Source organism: Sceloporus undulatus, chromosome 1, assembly GCF_019175285.1.
Source record: "Sceloporus undulatus isolate JIND9_A2432 ecotype Alabama chromosome 1, SceUnd_v1.1, whole genome shotgun sequence".
NCBI lineage: Eukaryota > Metazoa > Chordata > Lepidosauria > Squamata > Phrynosomatidae > Sceloporus > Sceloporus undulatus.
In genome coordinates, this window is record NC_056522.1 from 307,246,903 (window position 1) to 307,264,711 (window position 17,809).

A 17,809-nucleotide genomic window follows, 5' to 3' on the forward strand; every position below is an offset into this window, starting at 1 on the left:
TACAGTCGACTCTTGTTATCTGCTGGGGTTTGGTCCCAGGATCCCCCATGGATAATAAAATCTGTGGATGCTTGAGTCCCATTAAATGCAGTGGCATAGCAAATGGTGTCCTTTATATAAAATGGAAAATCGTAGTTTGCTATCTGGAAATTATACTTTTTAAAAATATTTTCAAACTGTGGATGCTTGAATCAGTGAATTAAAAATCTGTCGATAAGGAGGGCTGACTGAAATGTTCTTCTGGCTGAAAATTACCTTGGTATAGGTGGTTAGGTTTGCAACATCGATTGGGAAATATATGTGAATTGATTCAAAACCACTTTTTTCTTTGCTGATGTGTAGAATGTTGATTTAAATTAAATGTGATTTACTTTTATTTATTGTTCTTGTTTGTAGTTTATATTCTTGTCCTAAAATGGGACAGAAGGCAGCTAACATTAAAATGAACAAAACAAGTGCATTTGAAAACAAACCAGTTATATACTTTTTTACAAAAAGAATTTAAAAATCTGTAGGGTGGAAAACCCGCTTGCAAAAGGTTATATTTCAGCAACCTAACTTGAGGCCTGTTGTGTGTGCTGTTCTTGTGTTTGACTTGTGACTGCCAGTCTAGATTGCCAGATATGTATATCAAAGATCCAAAACATTAAAAAAAATATGCCTTTTAATTCTTGGCAAAGAAATACAAACCAGGAAGTATGATTAAGCTGTCATGGTTAACACTGAAAGTATTAATTTGTTTTCAGTGTTATAGTTGAGATTTTATCCTAATAGTTGTTTGGTAGCTTCAAATGCCTTTAAATGATCATAGGGGGATGCAGCTGCTATGCTCACTTTCCATTCTTCCACTGCCTCCGTTACCTGTCAGCCCTGTTGTAGCCAAGAGGGCTCTACTTTTGCCACATAACAAAAGGAGGAGGAGAGGAGAGAACAGTGGTGGAGCAGGAACGGACCCTGCATTGTCTCAGTCTTGCTGCCTAAGTACATTTAAATGTTTCAGTAGGGAAAAGGCATCCATCTTAACTTAATCTGTAGTTGCAGCTGTTTGATCTAGTTTTTAAGTACTGTACATTAATGCCTTCCCGATACTTTGCCAGCTCCAAGACACAGTGGGATTAATGGGGAACCACTGCAGTATTTTAGAAGTTGCAATGGGCAATCAGGAAGCACCAGCATCAGATGGAAACTTTTTTTTTTCCATTCATGCATATAGGGCCCTAGTTTCATATAGAAGGAAACTCCAAAGTAATCCAGTGTTCTGTATTCTGCTAGCGTCACACTTCAGTTCAGTATGCCCTTCTGTTTTTTAGGTTTATGCATTGTATACATTATTGGTATAGTATGGCACATTGGACCTTTGTGTGTTCAGCACCTTTTTATGTGCAATGAAGAGAAAAATTTGCTACTTTTCTTCAGAGTTTGAAAGATGTGCTTCAGCTGCAAATGAAAGGATAAAGAAGCTGTAAGATTTTTTTTTCCTTCGCCAACTGTCTGTTGGATATTGTAAAGGATTTCTGTATTTGAAAGAAGGAAACTCATAGACCCTGGACAAGTCTATCACAATTGTTTCCAATTGCCTCTCCCCCAAACCCTAAAGCAGATGGGTTTTCCAGAGCTCGGATCAGTCATGCAAAGATGTACACCACTACCACTTTTTCTGTTCAACCCAATCTAAACCAAGGGACTACTGAATCTTTCAGGACTTCTCTGAGAGCTGAAGGAGACAAGATACAGCTATACCTACTGCAGACATCACAGATACAAGCATTAGTCGCAGTGGTCAAACAGCAAGGTGGCTTGATTTAGGACAAATGCTTAAAAGAAAAGGAGCCACATTATTTTTAAGGCTGCATTTATAATACAGAGGAAAAAAGGAAGTTTGTAAATAGTGCCACAGACACAGACCAACCCTAGAATCCAGTAGTGACATACTCCTCCTGTAATGATGTGTTACATCAGTAAAATTATTCTGTGATTACACAGAAAGGTGGTGACAGGTGAAAAGGTTGCTCTCTCCAAGTTCCCGGTTTGCAAATGTCTAGCTTCTGGAGAGGACCATGAAACCAAAGCACTGAGCTTCAATAATCATAAGGCACACAGCAAAATGTGAGGTGAAAGATGGGTGTGAAATGAGATGAAAGAGAGGCCTAAAATCTAACTTTCATCCCCCAGAAACCATCAATACCCCTGGGCAGATTTAATTAGCATTTTGCTGTCCAACATCCTCATACTCAGCAACTGAATGGGAAACATAGTTTTTTCACTTATAAATGCCAACTAAAAGCACTTCTTCATGGGCTCTGTGACTCATGTGTGTGGGCCCACACCAGTGATGCATAGATGACCATGCAGATAGCCACAGTTACAGATAATCCATCTGTTCTTTAACAATTTGCAGAGGCTTCACTGCCAACTGTGAAAGTCTGACCTAGAGAGATGAAAGATTAGGGCTGCTCAAAGCCTTCATTTTCCAAGAATGACGTCAGTTTCCCAGAGTTTTCAATATACAGCATTAATAGCAAACAGGATTTCTTCAGATATACCATTCTTACTAGCTGGTCAGCTTCTACAGTTACATAGTGCTGGTTCTTACTGAACTCTTCTCCAGTTACTAACAGGGAAATCAACTTTTTAATTTGCCATTACATTTTTTGCTTGATGTTTGCAACACCCATCTGTTGCTGTGCCCTTCCTTGCAACCCCCCCCCCCTCTATAGTTTTAACTTGGCTGTACCTAGATGTTGGTTGTGGGAAGCAATGGTTGCTGTATCTTATTTTGAGACTGATTATGGGATGCGTGCTGGGGCAACTCATGATATTATTATACACACCTTTGGTCAGAGAAAAAATAAGCCATGCTCTGGCAGAGTGAAAGAAAAGAGAAGCGAAAGGCTGAAGAAGAGATTGAATTTCCTTGAATTCTTTCTTGTGCCCTGATAGTTTCCTACAGCATTAATCATATAGCAATTGACGTAGGCTGCATATAAACTGCAGAATTAATGCAGTTTGACACCACTTTATAGCATGGCTCAATGCTATAGAATTCCAGGATTAGTAGTTTTGTGACAAATAGCACAGGTGCCATAACAAACTACACATCTCAGGATTCCATAGCATGGAGCCATGACAGTTAAAGCAATGTCAAACTGCATTAATGGTGCAGTGTGGCAGCAAAACTCTAACATAACTTACATGAGTAAAATAGTAGGCTGTTTGCAGATTAAATTTGGTATGCATATAAATATGTTACAGCTTGATACTTAACACATATTGATAATATGAACATACATGTGAAAGCTGTAAATGCACTACTAGTTGTAGAGTGTTGCCATCTCATAATTAGAGTACTTCTGTTCAGGGGTCCTGTTGACCTAGATCAGGAGCATTGTTTAGAGCTCACAGAGAACATCTTTTCCCCCTTCTGTGTTGTATATTGTTAGAGGACTTAAGTTTATAAATGTTTTATTGCTATGCACTGATGTATAGTTTTAGGAGAAAAAATTACTTATACAGGACTGCTTTATCTGAAAAGGTTTGTGCACATGGCTTTAAACCGTGTTAACCTTAAAAAAAACTTGTTAAATTAAAAAAAAATAGTCTGCTTAAATTATTTTATTGCTTTAACTTGTTTTAACATGCTTGAATTTGATTTTACTTGTATGCTGCCTGAGAACTCATAATATGGAGCAGAATATAAATATTTCAACACATAAATAAAGTAGAGTGGGCCCTCCTGATTCGCTGGGGTTAAGGGCACAGAACCCCCATGAATGTGGAAAAACTGCAAATAAAAAACCACTAATTCTTTTATGAGAGAATACCTCTCTAAGAATCTCTAGGTCCTCCAGTGCAACTCTGTGATCAACATCTGCCAGAAGTTGGCCATAGAATCACACCGGAGGACCCACTGATGCCTAGAGAAATGTTTTCTCTAGTAATCTCTAGGTCCTCCAAAGCAACTCTGTGATCAACGTCTGGCAGAATTGTGTTGGACGACATAGAGATTCTTAAAAAGGACATGTTAATCAAATCTGCAAATAATCAAATGTCAAAGCCACAAATGTGGAGGGCGAACTATATACTCTCATAACTGAGGGGTGAAATAGATTGGTGAAAGCCACTCCTTCCGAAACAGATTGGGCCAAGGCAACCACATGCCATGGCCCCAATCCGCCTTGAAGCTGCCAAAAAAAAAGGAGATGCAAAGATCTGCTCCTTTTTCAGGTAGAAAAAGACAGCTTTGCCAACCATGCCGCAGCCGGAACCTGGTTTCATGACACTCCAGTGGCATGTAAACTTCGTGCCGCCAGAGCGTCATGAAGCCACCACCGTGTGCTTGGCTGGGCTGCTTCCGGGTGTCTTGGGAGCATGCAGCATATCAATGCTGCTGTACTATACTTTCTTCGGGTCTACTGGCTGGGAAGCTGACCTATAAAATCAGACTAACCAAGGAGAGATAAAAGAAGATGCATTTGTGACAACTTTGACCTGATACAGACGGGCAAAAAGTGCCGTCCTGGAGCTGATTTAAGGGCTCCGTAGGGCCGGGCATCCATATGTGCCCATCCCTAATAGTGGTGCCCATGCACCATCTTGCCATGGCCCCGCTCACATGGCGCACGCGACAATGACACGTGGGCGTCCGTGCACCCAAATGGCACTCGCCAGAAGCGGCGGCATCAGAGCGCGCAAACGTCATTATGGCACTCCTAAAAAGAAGCCACTCTAGGTGGCTTCTTTTTAGGGAGCACATTAGTGCCACACGGTGTGGTTGGCGTGGTGCCGACGAGGGGTAAAGATGGGTGGCAACTTAGATAAACAGTTGAACAGTTCCTTATAATTAAATAAACAACATACAGTAAAGTGTGGGTGGAGTGGGATGGAAATTCTCATTATGGATTGTATACTGATATGGATCGTATGCTGTTACATATGTTTGTTCTTTAAAATCCCAGTAAAAAATGTTTTTTAAATGGTAAGCGCCAAGAAACACCTTTTAGTCTTAAATGACAACATACTTTGCAAACAAGTGCAAGAACAGCTACTGGTTTGAGAAGGGTAAGATGTTTTAATATATGTTAATGCTAATTCTGTAAAATAATAATAATAATAATAATAATAATAATAATAATAATAACAACAACAACAACATTTATTTGTATCCCGCCCCTCTGAGAACAATTGGGGAGGCAAAACACTCTGCCTAATGCTGTTGCATGATTTTTATTTTTGCCATCCTTGCTTGATGTAATTTTAGATATTCTCCACACGTTTTAAGGATGATGCTTAAAATGATGCCCTCATATTTCTACTTAGCTGATATTGTATGGTTTCTTGCAGGAATGGGGAGTGACCCGTCTCACCTTTGAGTATGACTCAGAGCCCTTTGGAAAAGAGAGAGATGCAGCTATAGTGAAGTTGGCTAAAGAAGCTGGAGTAGAAGTGATAACAGAGAACTCGCATACACTTTATGACCTTGACAGGTATGTTTCAGATCTGCTTGTACATATGAAGTATTATTCTGTCTAAGAAAACTATTGTTACTTATTATTTGAAATAACCAAAGGTTTTAAAATAACAGCAGAATTTGAAGGTTTTTTTTTAATGAACCAGAATTTCAGTTTCTTTACTGTGATGTCAAGAGTACAAACAACAGGGACAAACACTAGCTGTGCTCCTCTGTACTAGTGTCTTGACACATTATGCCTTTTGGGAACTTTGTTCTCTCAAGGCTCATGTTTAACCACAATATTAAAAGGAGGAAATCAGAGAAAGGTACATTTTCTCCTTCCTCCCCTGACTGTTAGTGAAATGACCCTTTGGCCTAGACAAGTATTGGTCTTTGAAAGCCAGAACTAAAGAAATATATTAATCATTTATATGTTTATAACCCACCTTTCCTTCTCTGCCAAAGCTTTCAAAGATGACTTATAAACCTTTGCAATAAGAATATTATTCTAATTGAACAATAATGAAGAAACCAAGAAGATTGTATTTAATTACTGTCAGGTCAATTTGACTTGACAGTAACTGCTTCCCCACTTTGACCTGTGGTAAACTTATGAATGAGAGACCTCCAAGAGTCCCAGTCATCAGCAGCCCTGCTTAGTTCCTGTAAACTCAGGGTTGTAGCTCCCTAAGTTGAGTCAATCCATCTGTAATGAAGTCTTCCTCTTTTCCTACTGCCTCCCATTTTATCAGTCATTTCTAATGAGTCACCTTGTCTTGTGTTACATCCAAGGTACAATAGCCACACTTTGATCATTTTTGGCTTCTGGGGAGAGTTCTGGCTTGATTTGCTCTTGGACTCATTTATTGGTCATTTTCGCAGTCCGTGCCATATTAGAAATGAGAACAAAAACCTAGCTGGCCTGATGGATTATCCATATCCAGTACACGCCTGAAGAAAAGCTTTTTGACTTCTCTTCTGACAACCAAGAACAGGATAGTAGCTAAGTTTTCCTTGACAAGAGATTGCAGACCCTGGCTTTTCACACTGAAGTTCCATGTATAAGCTTCTGGAGGCTTGGGACATCTTTATTAATAGTGACAAATACATATTTCTCTTTGGCTGCATGGTGAAAGATTTCACACCTTTTCTGCCAAACATCTTGGGGAAATAGGAAGGGATGCAACCTCTCTCAGTGCCTTTTTACACCACCACCCCGGGATCCCCAAAGTCCTCAGGCTTCATCCCAATATTAAAAATCTGTATTTTGGATGATGGCAGGGGACCTCAAATAACAAAAAAATGACAAACCATCACTCTTGGAGCAGTAGTTTATCTTTATTCATATACCCTGCACCCACAACTGAATAAGCAGTCCTGTAAGGAAGTAGAAGTCACTTTGGGATCCATTTTTTGGCCAGTGAGGCCTGCTGGAGGGGTGAAAATCTCTTGTGTATAGGAAGGCAAGTGGTACAATATACTGTATATAGAAAACTTTCATTTTTTGCATACGGTCACCTTTTTGGAAAGTTTCATCCATGCTTACTGGAAGTCCAGCAAGCAGAGCCTGTTCATGAAGCTTCTACTAGAGGTCTCTATGTGCAAACACAGAGGGATCTAAGGTCCAAAACACAATGAAGAAATATTCCAGTTTGAGACCACTTTATCTGCCCTGGCTCAGTGCTAGGGAATCCTGGGATTTGTGGTTTCTTGTGGCACCAGAGCTCTCTGGAAGAGAAGGCTAAATATCTCACCAAAAAACCAGTTTCCTCCACACCCCAGACCCCAAGTTTGACATGAACAGACCAACTACATCTGGCTGGTTCAGTAACCAGACCCAGGGTATATTCTTCTTAACACACATTTTAAAAACTCCCTGTATTTCACTTGCATTTTCTTCTGTGAAGACTTAGATTATTTTAAATTTCAGAGGTCTGAGAGCTATTTCTTAGTATGTCACTGTTCAGATGAGCTTAATTCCTCTGAAAAGAGGTGGGCAAGTTTGCAGGAGACAGTTTTCAACCCCCAGGACTCATGACAGGCCTCACTAGCCCCCAGAATTGTGTGTAGGGAGAGACCTATAAGTCAGGCTTCTGCTTCTAGTTATTTGGGAGGGGTTAGAAGAAGTGTGGTGTAGTGGTTTGAATGTTGGACTATGACTCTGAAAGTCAGGGTTGGATTCCCCTCTCAAGCACAAAAACCCACTGGGTGACCTTGGGCAAGTCGCACTCTCTCAGCCTCAGAGGATGGTAATGGCAAACCTCCTCTGAAGATACTTGCTAAGAGAACCCCATGATAGGTCAGCCTCAGGGTTGACATAAGTAAAAAATGACCTGGAGGCACAAAACAACAACAGCAGAAAAAGGTGTGGGAGGGCACCGCAGTTTGTTCCCTGGCAACATTACTGCTCCCAGAAGTTTCCAGAAGTGGCACGTGAGCATTTTTCCAGAAGGGAGCATATGTATGCAGACAGTGTCTTCAGGCTGCCTTTTGCCTGACAACAATTGCGTTTTCCTTTGTAGATTTAAAACAACAACAAACAACGCCATGAGTATTGGACCATTCAAAAAATGTCCTGGGCAGATTCTACAACCTGTTTTATTACTCCATGTTTTTAAAAACATTTGTCAATATTAATCACTCAGATAACATTGCGAAACATCCTGTAATTATTGAGGATGTGGGATCTTCACTGGTTCTACAGAAGATTCACAAAACATACACATGAGTGCTGTAAACAAAAGATATTTTGTTCTGTTTTAATTTAGAACGTCAGTTGATGGTGGCAACAAATTGCCTGTTAGAGCAGAAAGTTCAGTCAAAGGCTCTTCATGAAATGGGCAGAAGGTTCTTTGGAGGATTTTCTTTTCTTTCCCTTCAAATTGCAAATAGCTTGTTTTGAATGCTTTGAAAATATGGAAAGCTCGTGTTGTTGAATGACTCTTCTTTCACATACTGAAGCATACATTCAAAACTCCTGTATCCTTTATTTCTGAGTATTTCAGTACCCTAAACTTCTTATTATTAAAGGACTTTGTTGTGTGTTTTCAAATAATTTCTGAGTTATGTTGGCCCTATCACAGGGTTTTCTTGGCAGAATTTTTTCAGAGGAGGTTTGTCTTTGCTTTCCTCTATGGCTGAGAGATGTGACCAAGGTCACCCCCTGGGTTTCAATGGTTGAGTGGGGATTCATCCCCCTGGTCTTCTAGTGTCATAGTCCAACACACAAGCCACTACACCATGCTGGTCTACTGTATTTGGAGAACCACTCTGGTATTCTTGCCTCATTCATACAAGCAAAACGCATGGCATAGGGACCATTCTGGTCCATATACTTAAGATGTCAGAGCTATTTTTTGTTGTGTACCTTCAAATTGTTTTCAACTTATGGCATTCCTAAGGTGAACCATTCATGGGGTTTTCTTGGGAAGATCTGTTAATAGGTTTGCCATTGCCTTCCCCTGAGGCTGAGAGCATGTGACTTGCCCAAGGCTGCCCAGTGGGTTTCACGGCTGAGCCGAGTCTCCAGAGTCATAACTCAACACTCAAACTGTAGAGCTATAGGAAATCCTGGGATTGGCAGTTTAGAAAGGGGGATGTAGAATTCTCAGCCAGAGAGTTCCTCTATTGAAGTGGTTCCCATACTTTGGTCCTCCAGATGTTTTTGGACTTTAGCTCCCAGAATTCCTGATTGTTCATCAAGCTGGCTGAGGCTTCTGGGAACAGAAGTCCAAAAACCCGAAGGACAAAAGTTTGGTAATCTCTGCTTCTTGTGCTTAACCAAACCACAAACCTCGTGATTCCATAGAATGTTGCTATGGCAGTTGAAGTGCAATGTAGCCCTGTATTTCTGCAGTACAAATGGGCCCCTGCTGTGGAATTTTGACAGCTAAACAGTGTGCCTTTGAGCGTGTGACCCTTTTTCGTTGACCCAGTCTGTTTCAGAGCAGCCTTCTGATTTTTTAGACCATACAGTGCTTGTGGAGCATTTGGAAGAGAGGCTTCTTTGCAAGAGGGGTGCCTGTACCTTTCGTAGTATTGGAGTAAAGGTTTTAGGTTTGTTCATTGTTCAGATTCAAGAGGTAGAATAGCTGTGAGGCAAAGAGCCACTCTCTCTTTTGCAGCTGTGATGCCTCACTGGGAAACTAGATCACAGAGGCGCACACGTGAGTGTTGCTCTGCCAAGGCTTGGTAGCGTGGAGTGCCTCCTCTTTACATGTGCAGCCTGTAGGGAAGGACAGGCACATGGCTTTTGCTGAAACCTTGAAAGCCCCACCCTTTTGCATAAGCTGTTGATGTGGCTGCTCACTACTTCTATAACTCCCAGTGTACAAGCTGAGCAGGAAGCTGATTTGGTTGCTTCATCTTTACATAAGCCAGTAGCTTGGCTCCCTCTGCCTCTTTTTAACTCTTCCCTTGCTGGCACTGGAAAAGGTTTCAAAGCTCCTCTGAACAAATCTTGCCAAGAAACCCCCATGGTAGGTTTGCCTTAGGATCACCATAAGTTGGAAGAGCACTTGAAGGCACAGAACAACAGCAACGGTTAGATGTAAGACTGTCTCAAATGGTTTAAATAATATCCTTTGTATTTACTATAATTTCAAGAAACCACTGTGCTTTCCTACAAAATGTAAAGCCTTGTAATCTGCATTTTACACTTTGCTGGGTTGTCTAAAGTTCAACCTTAATTATATTATCCCTACAACTGCTGCTGAGAACACAACTCATGTGGCTTCTTTAACCACAGGAAACTATTTTAGTGATGCAACTCCCCACATTGTTTGGGGTGTCTAACCACACCTACAATCCATTTTTCCCTCCTGGCATTTCTGTTGCTGTGCTTAAAACTACCTGAATTCTTGAGGAGCACTCTTGGCAACAGCTGGGCTGCTAGTTCAATGGATCATGTTTCTCAGCCTGAATGAGAGCTAAAGAGCTGTCAAGTTGAGCATTGGCATGGGAGCAAAATTGCATTTCTTCCACACAAGTATGCCATCCCTCTCCTTGTTCTTTGGATTTCTTTTCTTACAAGCTCAGAGGCATTGTGCATATCTTGATGGATGTGCAGTGATAGAATTTTTATCTGCATGAGTTTGACTGTAAGTAGAGGATTGCTTTCCTGGATGTGCTACCACATGAAAGCTCTCCGCATGTAGAAAAAGGGAGAAGGTTTAGCACACTCCCCTTCATGTGCACATGCTATATCCAGGGTGTTGTCTTTGAGGGAGGCGTTCACCTGCCAGTCAGGTGAAGCAGTACAATTTGAATTTTTTCTGCCTGAGCCTATCACTTAATTATACATAAATTGTGGAAGCTACCAGACTTCTTGAGGTGAACTAAAAGAAGCTAGAACAATGTCAGTTTAAAACATTAATATTTTTGCAATCGCAGAGAGCTTACTTGTCCTAGAAAAAAGAGGAATATGATATAAAATACGGCGATCCTAAGATCAGTTGGCTAAAGAGGAACAGTAAAAAAATCCTTACCTTGTTCCTAAATCAAGAGTGGGAATCTTGCAACCATGAGACTGTCCCTGACTGTTCTTCCTCCCATTTTTTGGATCAAAATGAGAGAATGGTGCCTCCAGGGCTGCATCCAAACTGCAGAAATAATCCAGTTCAGCACACCTTTAACTGTGTTGTGGGTGGAAATTGCTAATATTTCCCCCTTGTCATGGACGGATCACTTCCTGGTAGAGGTGAAAATCAAGGCTTCTACCCAGATCCCCCCCGGGGGTGGTGGACCGGTTAGGATGGTCCACCCTCGAAGGCTGATGGAACCTGAGAGGTTCCAAGAAGCCTTAGAGGGGCTCACGGTTGGAAAAGACGGCGACTCTGTTGATGCCCTTACCGGTATCTGGAATACCGGTCTTTCCGGGGCTATACACAGAATCGCTCCCAAGCGCCCTCTCAGACCCGCTTCCAATCGTAAGCCCTGGTATACGGAAGATCTCCGGGCGAGGAAGCGGGTTCTGCGACGGCTAGAGTACCGTTGGCGGAAACACCTTTGCTTAGACGACAAGACTCTCCTAGACCGACTGTTGAAGGACTACGGAGAGGCAATACGAGCAACAAAGAATTCGTTCTATGGTGCTCGTATTGCGTCCGCTGAGTCACGTCCGGCAGAGTTGTTCAGGGTGGTCAGGGAGCTAACTCAGCTTCCTCCTGCCCTGAACCAGATCCTTGAACCTTCTAAGGCCTGCTGTGACCTTTTTAATGACTTTTTTGTGGATAAAACTTCTCGCATAAGCGAAGGTCTGAACGCCGACATTATGGCAGAGTCTAGGGTAGAAGTGTCCAGAGCCTCCGTGGACTATGTTACACTGGATCAGTTTGAGTTGGTGAGTACCGAGGATGTGGACAAGATCCTCGGAAGTGTTCGGAAAACAACCTGCTCTCTTGATCCCTGCCCCTCGTGGTTAGCGGCCCAGAGGGGACCGGCGGTAACGACATTGTTACGCCGGATAATTAACACCTCTTTGAGGGATGGGCGATTTCCATCGGATCTTAAATTGGCCATCGTAAAACCGATCCTAAAAAAGCCCTCCCTCGACCCCCTGGTACATAATAATTATCGGCCAGTCTCGCTGCTACCATTTTTGGGGAAGGTGATCGAGAGGGCGGTTGCGATCCAGCTTCAGGCGGTCTTGGATGAAACGGATTATCTGGACCCATTTCAAACTGGCTTCCGGGCGGGTCACGGGGTTGAGACGGCCATGGTCGCCTTGGTCGATGATCTCCGTCTGAGCATCGACAGGGGAAGCGTGTCCCTGCTGGTGCTCTTGGACATCTCAGCGGCTTTCGATACCATAGACCATGGTATCCTTCTGGGACGCCTGGCAGAGGTGGGGATCGGGGGCACTGCGCTCCAGTGGTTCCGGTCTTACCTCACCGGGAGGTCCCAGATGGTGCAGCTGGGAGACGTGTGCTCCAGCGAGCGGGCCCTTAAAACTGGGGTCCCTCAAGGAGCCATTCTGTCTCCCATGCTATTCAACATTTACATGAAACCGCTGGGAGAGATCATCCGGAGACATGGGGCGCGGGGTTATCAGTACGCTGATGACACCCAGATCATTTTCTCTATGTCTCCGACTGATGCAGTGACTGGGGATGGCGTCTCTCCTCTTGTGGCCTGTCTGGAGTCAGTAATGGGCTGGATGAGGAAAAACCGACTCAAACTAAATCCAGAGAAAACGGAGGTACTAGTGATAGGTTCCCCTGGTCCAGGAATGGCGGTGGTTCCACCTGTCCTGAACGGGGTCACGCTCCCTGTGAAGGACTCCGTGCGCAGTCTGGGAGTGCTTCTTGATTCGTCGCTCCATCTGATTGCTCAGGTGAACGCGACGGTCAAGAGCACTTGCTACCAGCTTCGGCTGATTCACCAGCTGCGTCCATACCTGGACCGGAGGGATCTAGAAACTGTAGTACATGCTCTGGTAACTTCGAGATTGGACTTCTGCAATGTACTCTACATGGGGCAACCCTTATACCAAACTCGGAAGCTCCAATTGGTACAGAATATGGCAGCCCGGCTGGTCACTGGTGTCTCCAGGACCAGCCACATAACACCTGTACTTAAAGATCTTCACTGGCTGCCTATTCGCTTCCGAGCTCAATATAAGGCGTTGGTCATCACCTATAAAGCCCTAAATGGCTTGGGCCCAGGATTTCTAAAGGACCGCCTCTCCCCGTACAATCCGCCTCGCACCCTCAGAACATCTGGGCAGCAATTGCTGAAGGTGCCGGGGGGCCAGGTTAGCTTCTACCTCTAGAAGAGCCTTTTCCACAGCTGCCCCCGCCCTTTGGAACACGCTGCCCACGGAGCTCCGCTCATCTTCCACCCTGGCCCAATTTAGGAAGGACCTCAAGACCTTCCTATTTAAGCAGGCATTCCCCGACTAAATATCCTGTGGGCCTCCCTCCTCTTCCGTGGCCATGAGGATGGGCTATTGGGGCCTTTATTTTATTGTTATTTTAGATTTGTATTGCTGTTGATATGTTTTTAAAATTGTACTTGTTTGCACTTGTGCACATTGTAAGCCGCCCTGATCTTTTTGGAAGGGCGGGATATAAATAAAGATTTTATTATTATTATTTATGTCATGGCTCAATGCTGTGGAATTTTGGGAACTGTAGTTTGGTGTGTGTGTGTGTGTGTGTGTGTGTGTGTGTGTGTGTGTGTATATATATATATACACACACACCGCTATTCCAAAGATCATAGCGGTGAACAGCAAGTAAGCTAATTTGCCCCCAACAGTCTGGGTACTCATTTTAGCGACCTCGGAAGGATGCGAGCCTGAGTCGAGCTTGGGCCCTTTTTCTGGTCTTGAACTCGCAACCTTGTGGTTTTGAGTGAATGGCTGCAGTACAGGCATTTAACCACTGCGCCACCAGGGCTCCTCACAAACTACAACCCCCACAATTCCATAGCAGTTGAAGTACCATATAGCACTATATTTGTGTAGTGCAAATGGGCCCCTGATTGCATACAAACTAAGTTCCCAGAATTCCATAGCACTGAACCATGGCAGTTAAAGTGATGTCAAATCAGATTATTTTTGCAGTCTGGATGCAGCCTAGGAGGTCTAATCCTCTAAAACAGCCCACCCCTGTAAAAAAGTCTGGTGTTTTTTGCTTGTTTGTTTTTCAAATAAGCATGATTTTCCTGACACTTCTGATATTGTCTGGAGAAATTAGTAAGTTTGTGCTAGGTCTGGGCATGGTGAAAAATGGCCCCTGTATCAACATAAGTTGTCCACACTAGGGCTAAATGCGCATGAAATGCTAGTATGAAATGGGGATAGCCTTCTTGAGAAACTGGTTTAAAATAATGTTTCTGGAATGAAAGAACACAGTTCCTATTCAGAGGATGGTAAAGTGACAAGACTGGGGATTTATTTATTAATTAAAATATTTATTAAATATTAATTATTTATTAAAATATTTATATCTTGCCCTATATCACAGTCTATGACCAGCATACATTAAAATCATCTTAAGAAATTTAAAATGTAAATAACATTATTTCAATGTTGATTAATTCTTACATGGTGAAGTTTTGGGCTACAAATTTGGTTAAAAGGGGCATGGACAGCAGTTCCTCCTTTTAAGTGACTGACATAAGAAATAAATGCTGGACCAGTTCTGCATTGTTCTGTATGTTCTATATTTCTTTTCTCCCACCAAATATCTGAAGAAATTGCTCATTCAGAATGCACATTTGACAATGCTGTTTCCTTTACACCTCCCATGGGAGCCAGTCTGTTCTTTAATGGCCTCTTCCTGCTCCCTTAGGATAATTGAGCTGAATGGACACAAACCTCCTCTCACTTACAAGCGTTTCCAGGCCATCATTAGTCGCATGGACTTGCCCAAGAAGCCAATTGCCTCCATAACGCATCAGCAGATGGACTTGTGCAAGACAGACATCCAAGACAATCATGATGAAACCTATGGAGTTCCATCCCTGGAAGAGCTGGGTATGTTGCTGAACTGCAGGCCAGCTGCACTTGCTTTCTGTAGGCTTGGAAAACTTCCAAGATGGGCTGCAGTATTCTTCTTGTCTGACCTTATCTGGCTCTAGTTTATAAACATCCTTCAGATTATCAGTGCATCTTGGGCTGGAGAAAATGAGCCAATTTAGCTGTCTCTACTATATCCTATGTACTGCCTAAATACCATAAAGGCACCAGATCCTGTCTGATCTTGGAAGCCAAGCAGGGCTGGCCTGATTAATACTTGGATGGGAGACTGCAGATGAATACCAGGTGTCATAGGCTATATTTCAGAGGAAGGAATTGGCAAAACTACCTCTGAGTATTCCTTGCCTAAGAAAAACCTATGATTTCAAGTCGCCTGTCACTGTAAATTGACAGGCGACTTAAAGGAATACACACATATCCTATGGCAGTTCATTACAATTATTTTACACAGTAAGATAATGATAATTACAGAGTGACAGCTGAGACAGTAAGTTACAGTTTTTAAAAAACTGAGAAGCCAGGATTTGTATTTCATAAGTTAACAAAGCAGGATTTAGTTAGTTATATTTCAAGGTACTTTGCCCCATCCTTCAAATTAAATATTAGGACAGTTTAATAATAAGAATATACAAGCATAATGAAACAATTAAGCCAAACAGAACAATATACTGAAAGCAGCAACATATAAAGAAAATTCCAGCAGACTGAGATGCCAGATCAGAAATTCTGACGAGATTTAAAAGATATTTCCCTAGTGTTGTAATGATGTCAGTGCAGCCCCATGAGGAGAACCTTCCATATTTGAATCATGACTACCAAGAAGGCTCTTTCCTCTCATAACCTGCCATCTGTAAGTCAGAACACTAAAGTAGAGGAGTTTCTTTGTTTATGACAGACACAGATACTGTTCCAAAGCCATAAAGGTTGTTCAGAGTCAGAGCCAGCACTTAGGTTTAAGTTTTAGGTTTAAGTTAGGTTTTAGGTTTAAGTTCAGAAATGGACCAGAACCCAGCAAGAATTGATGAAGCACTGGCAAAGTGCTTCTAATTCTGAGTCCCAGTTCATAGTTTTGCTGCTGTATTTTTAACAGCACATGTTTAAGCACACACATTTCACAAAAAACATGCAGCACTATTGAAAATCAGATCAGGTACTACAGTATTAAAATATATAGGTATACTTCAGTTAGCAAAGTATAGATGTATTCCTTGGTATTACCTCTTTAACAGAAAATGCGAACTAGTAGAAATAACACTGAAAGAACAGAAATGTTCCAACACCACAAAAAAACCTTTTCACTCTTTTGTTGCCACACATGTTCACTATGGGATTATGGAGGCAGCTCTTGTTTGCCTTGTCTGTTGTGGGCACACACACATAGCTACAGAAGGAGCTGAGCAGAATCAGACCGAACAGAACCCTACTCTTTCCCAGCTCAAGCTTTATTACATTTTTTTTACTACAGACATCCTGCTGCAGCCCAGCACCCAATGTCTCTGTTATTCCAGCTATCCTTCACCATTTTCTGAGTGCTGATGCCCCTGCCCAACCCAACCCAAACCAAAAACCCCTCCAGCTAGAAAGAGTGCAAGGAGAAAAGAGGCAGATGGGTGGGCATAAAAATTTGGTTAAAAGGAACATTTTTGTAAAGGCTTTGTTAACGGAGCTTTGCCTGTATGCTACATTCTTATGATAATTCTGGTATAATTTTTCAGAATTACTGCTACAGCCTACTTTTCAGCCCTTCTGTAGTGGTGCTGTACATTCTATAATTGGGTTTTTCTTTAATAGCTGTTTCTGTGAACAGATCCAATGTAGTGTATGTGAATTTTACAAGAAAGTATTTTGCCCTGTTGACCTATTTCTTCCTGTCATAACATATCAAAAGAGAATAAGAAATGGAAAAATTGGGAAATCACCAAAGGGGAATTCAAACAAATAGCTAGCATGTGCAGGGGTAAAGTCAGAAAAGCTATAGCGCAGAATGAACTCAGGCTTGCTAGAGAGGTTAAGAACAACAAAAAGGGCTTTTTTTTATATATGTCCACAGCAAAAGGAAGAAGAAGGAAACGGTAGGGCCACTACGTAGAGAAGACGGCAAAATGCTAACAGAGAAAAGGCAAAATTATTCAACACTTTCTTGGCTTCAGTCTTCTCAGAAAAGGCAAAGGGTGCTCAACCTGAGGATAATGGAGCAGAGGACAGAGTAGGGGGATTTCAGCACAGAATAAGTAGGAGATAGTACAGGAATACCTGGTTAATCTAAATGAATATAAGTCTCCAGGACCAGATGAACTACATCTAAGAATATTAAAAGAACTGGCTAATGTAATATTGAAGCCATTGGAAATAATATTTGAAAACTCCTGGAGAACAGGAGAAGTCCCAGCAGACTGGAGGAGGGCAAATGTTGTCCCCATTTTCAAAAAGGGGAAAAAAGAGGATCCCAACAATTATCGTCCAGTTAGTCCAGGGGTAGGCAACCTGCGGCCCGCGGGCCGGATGCGGCCCTGTGAGGCCTTGGGACCGGCCCCAGCCTGGTCCTGCCACCAATTGCCACCGGGGCCTTTGGCGTCTCACGCGAGGGGCATGGTGGGGCAATTGTCTATAGAAGCCTCAGAAACATGCATTTATCTTAACATTTTTTTAAAAATCAGCAAATTTTTTCGCGTGTCCTCCATTTTTTATTTTAAAAAAGTGCCCTCTATTTTGAAAATTTTGTCCTACATTTGTCCCGGTTTATTTATTTATTTATTTTTAAAATATTTATTTATTTATTTATTTATTTTTGGGCTTCGGCCCCCCAGTTGTCTGAGGGACAGCAACCTGGCCCCCGGCTCAAAAGGGTTGCCTACCCCTGAGTTAGTCTGACATCA

At 42.3% G+C, this 17,809-nt stretch overlaps 1 protein-coding gene across 2 annotated transcripts in view; it reads left to right on the plus strand.

Moving 5' to 3' along the window:
- The window catches only part of CRY2 (cryptochrome circadian regulator 2), a 41,120-nt gene that overhangs the window by 5,161 nt on the left and 18,150 nt on the right, over window positions 1-17,809 (plus strand). For both annotated transcript variants that reach the window (XM_042443723.1, XM_042443731.1), the window contains exons 3-4: window positions 5,341-5,483; window positions 14,746-14,930. In XM_042443723.1, the coding sequence (XP_042299657.1) occupies window positions 5,341-5,483; window positions 14,746-14,930 (328 nt within the window). The remainder of the gene's footprint in view (window positions 1-5,340; window positions 5,484-14,745; window positions 14,931-17,809) is intronic.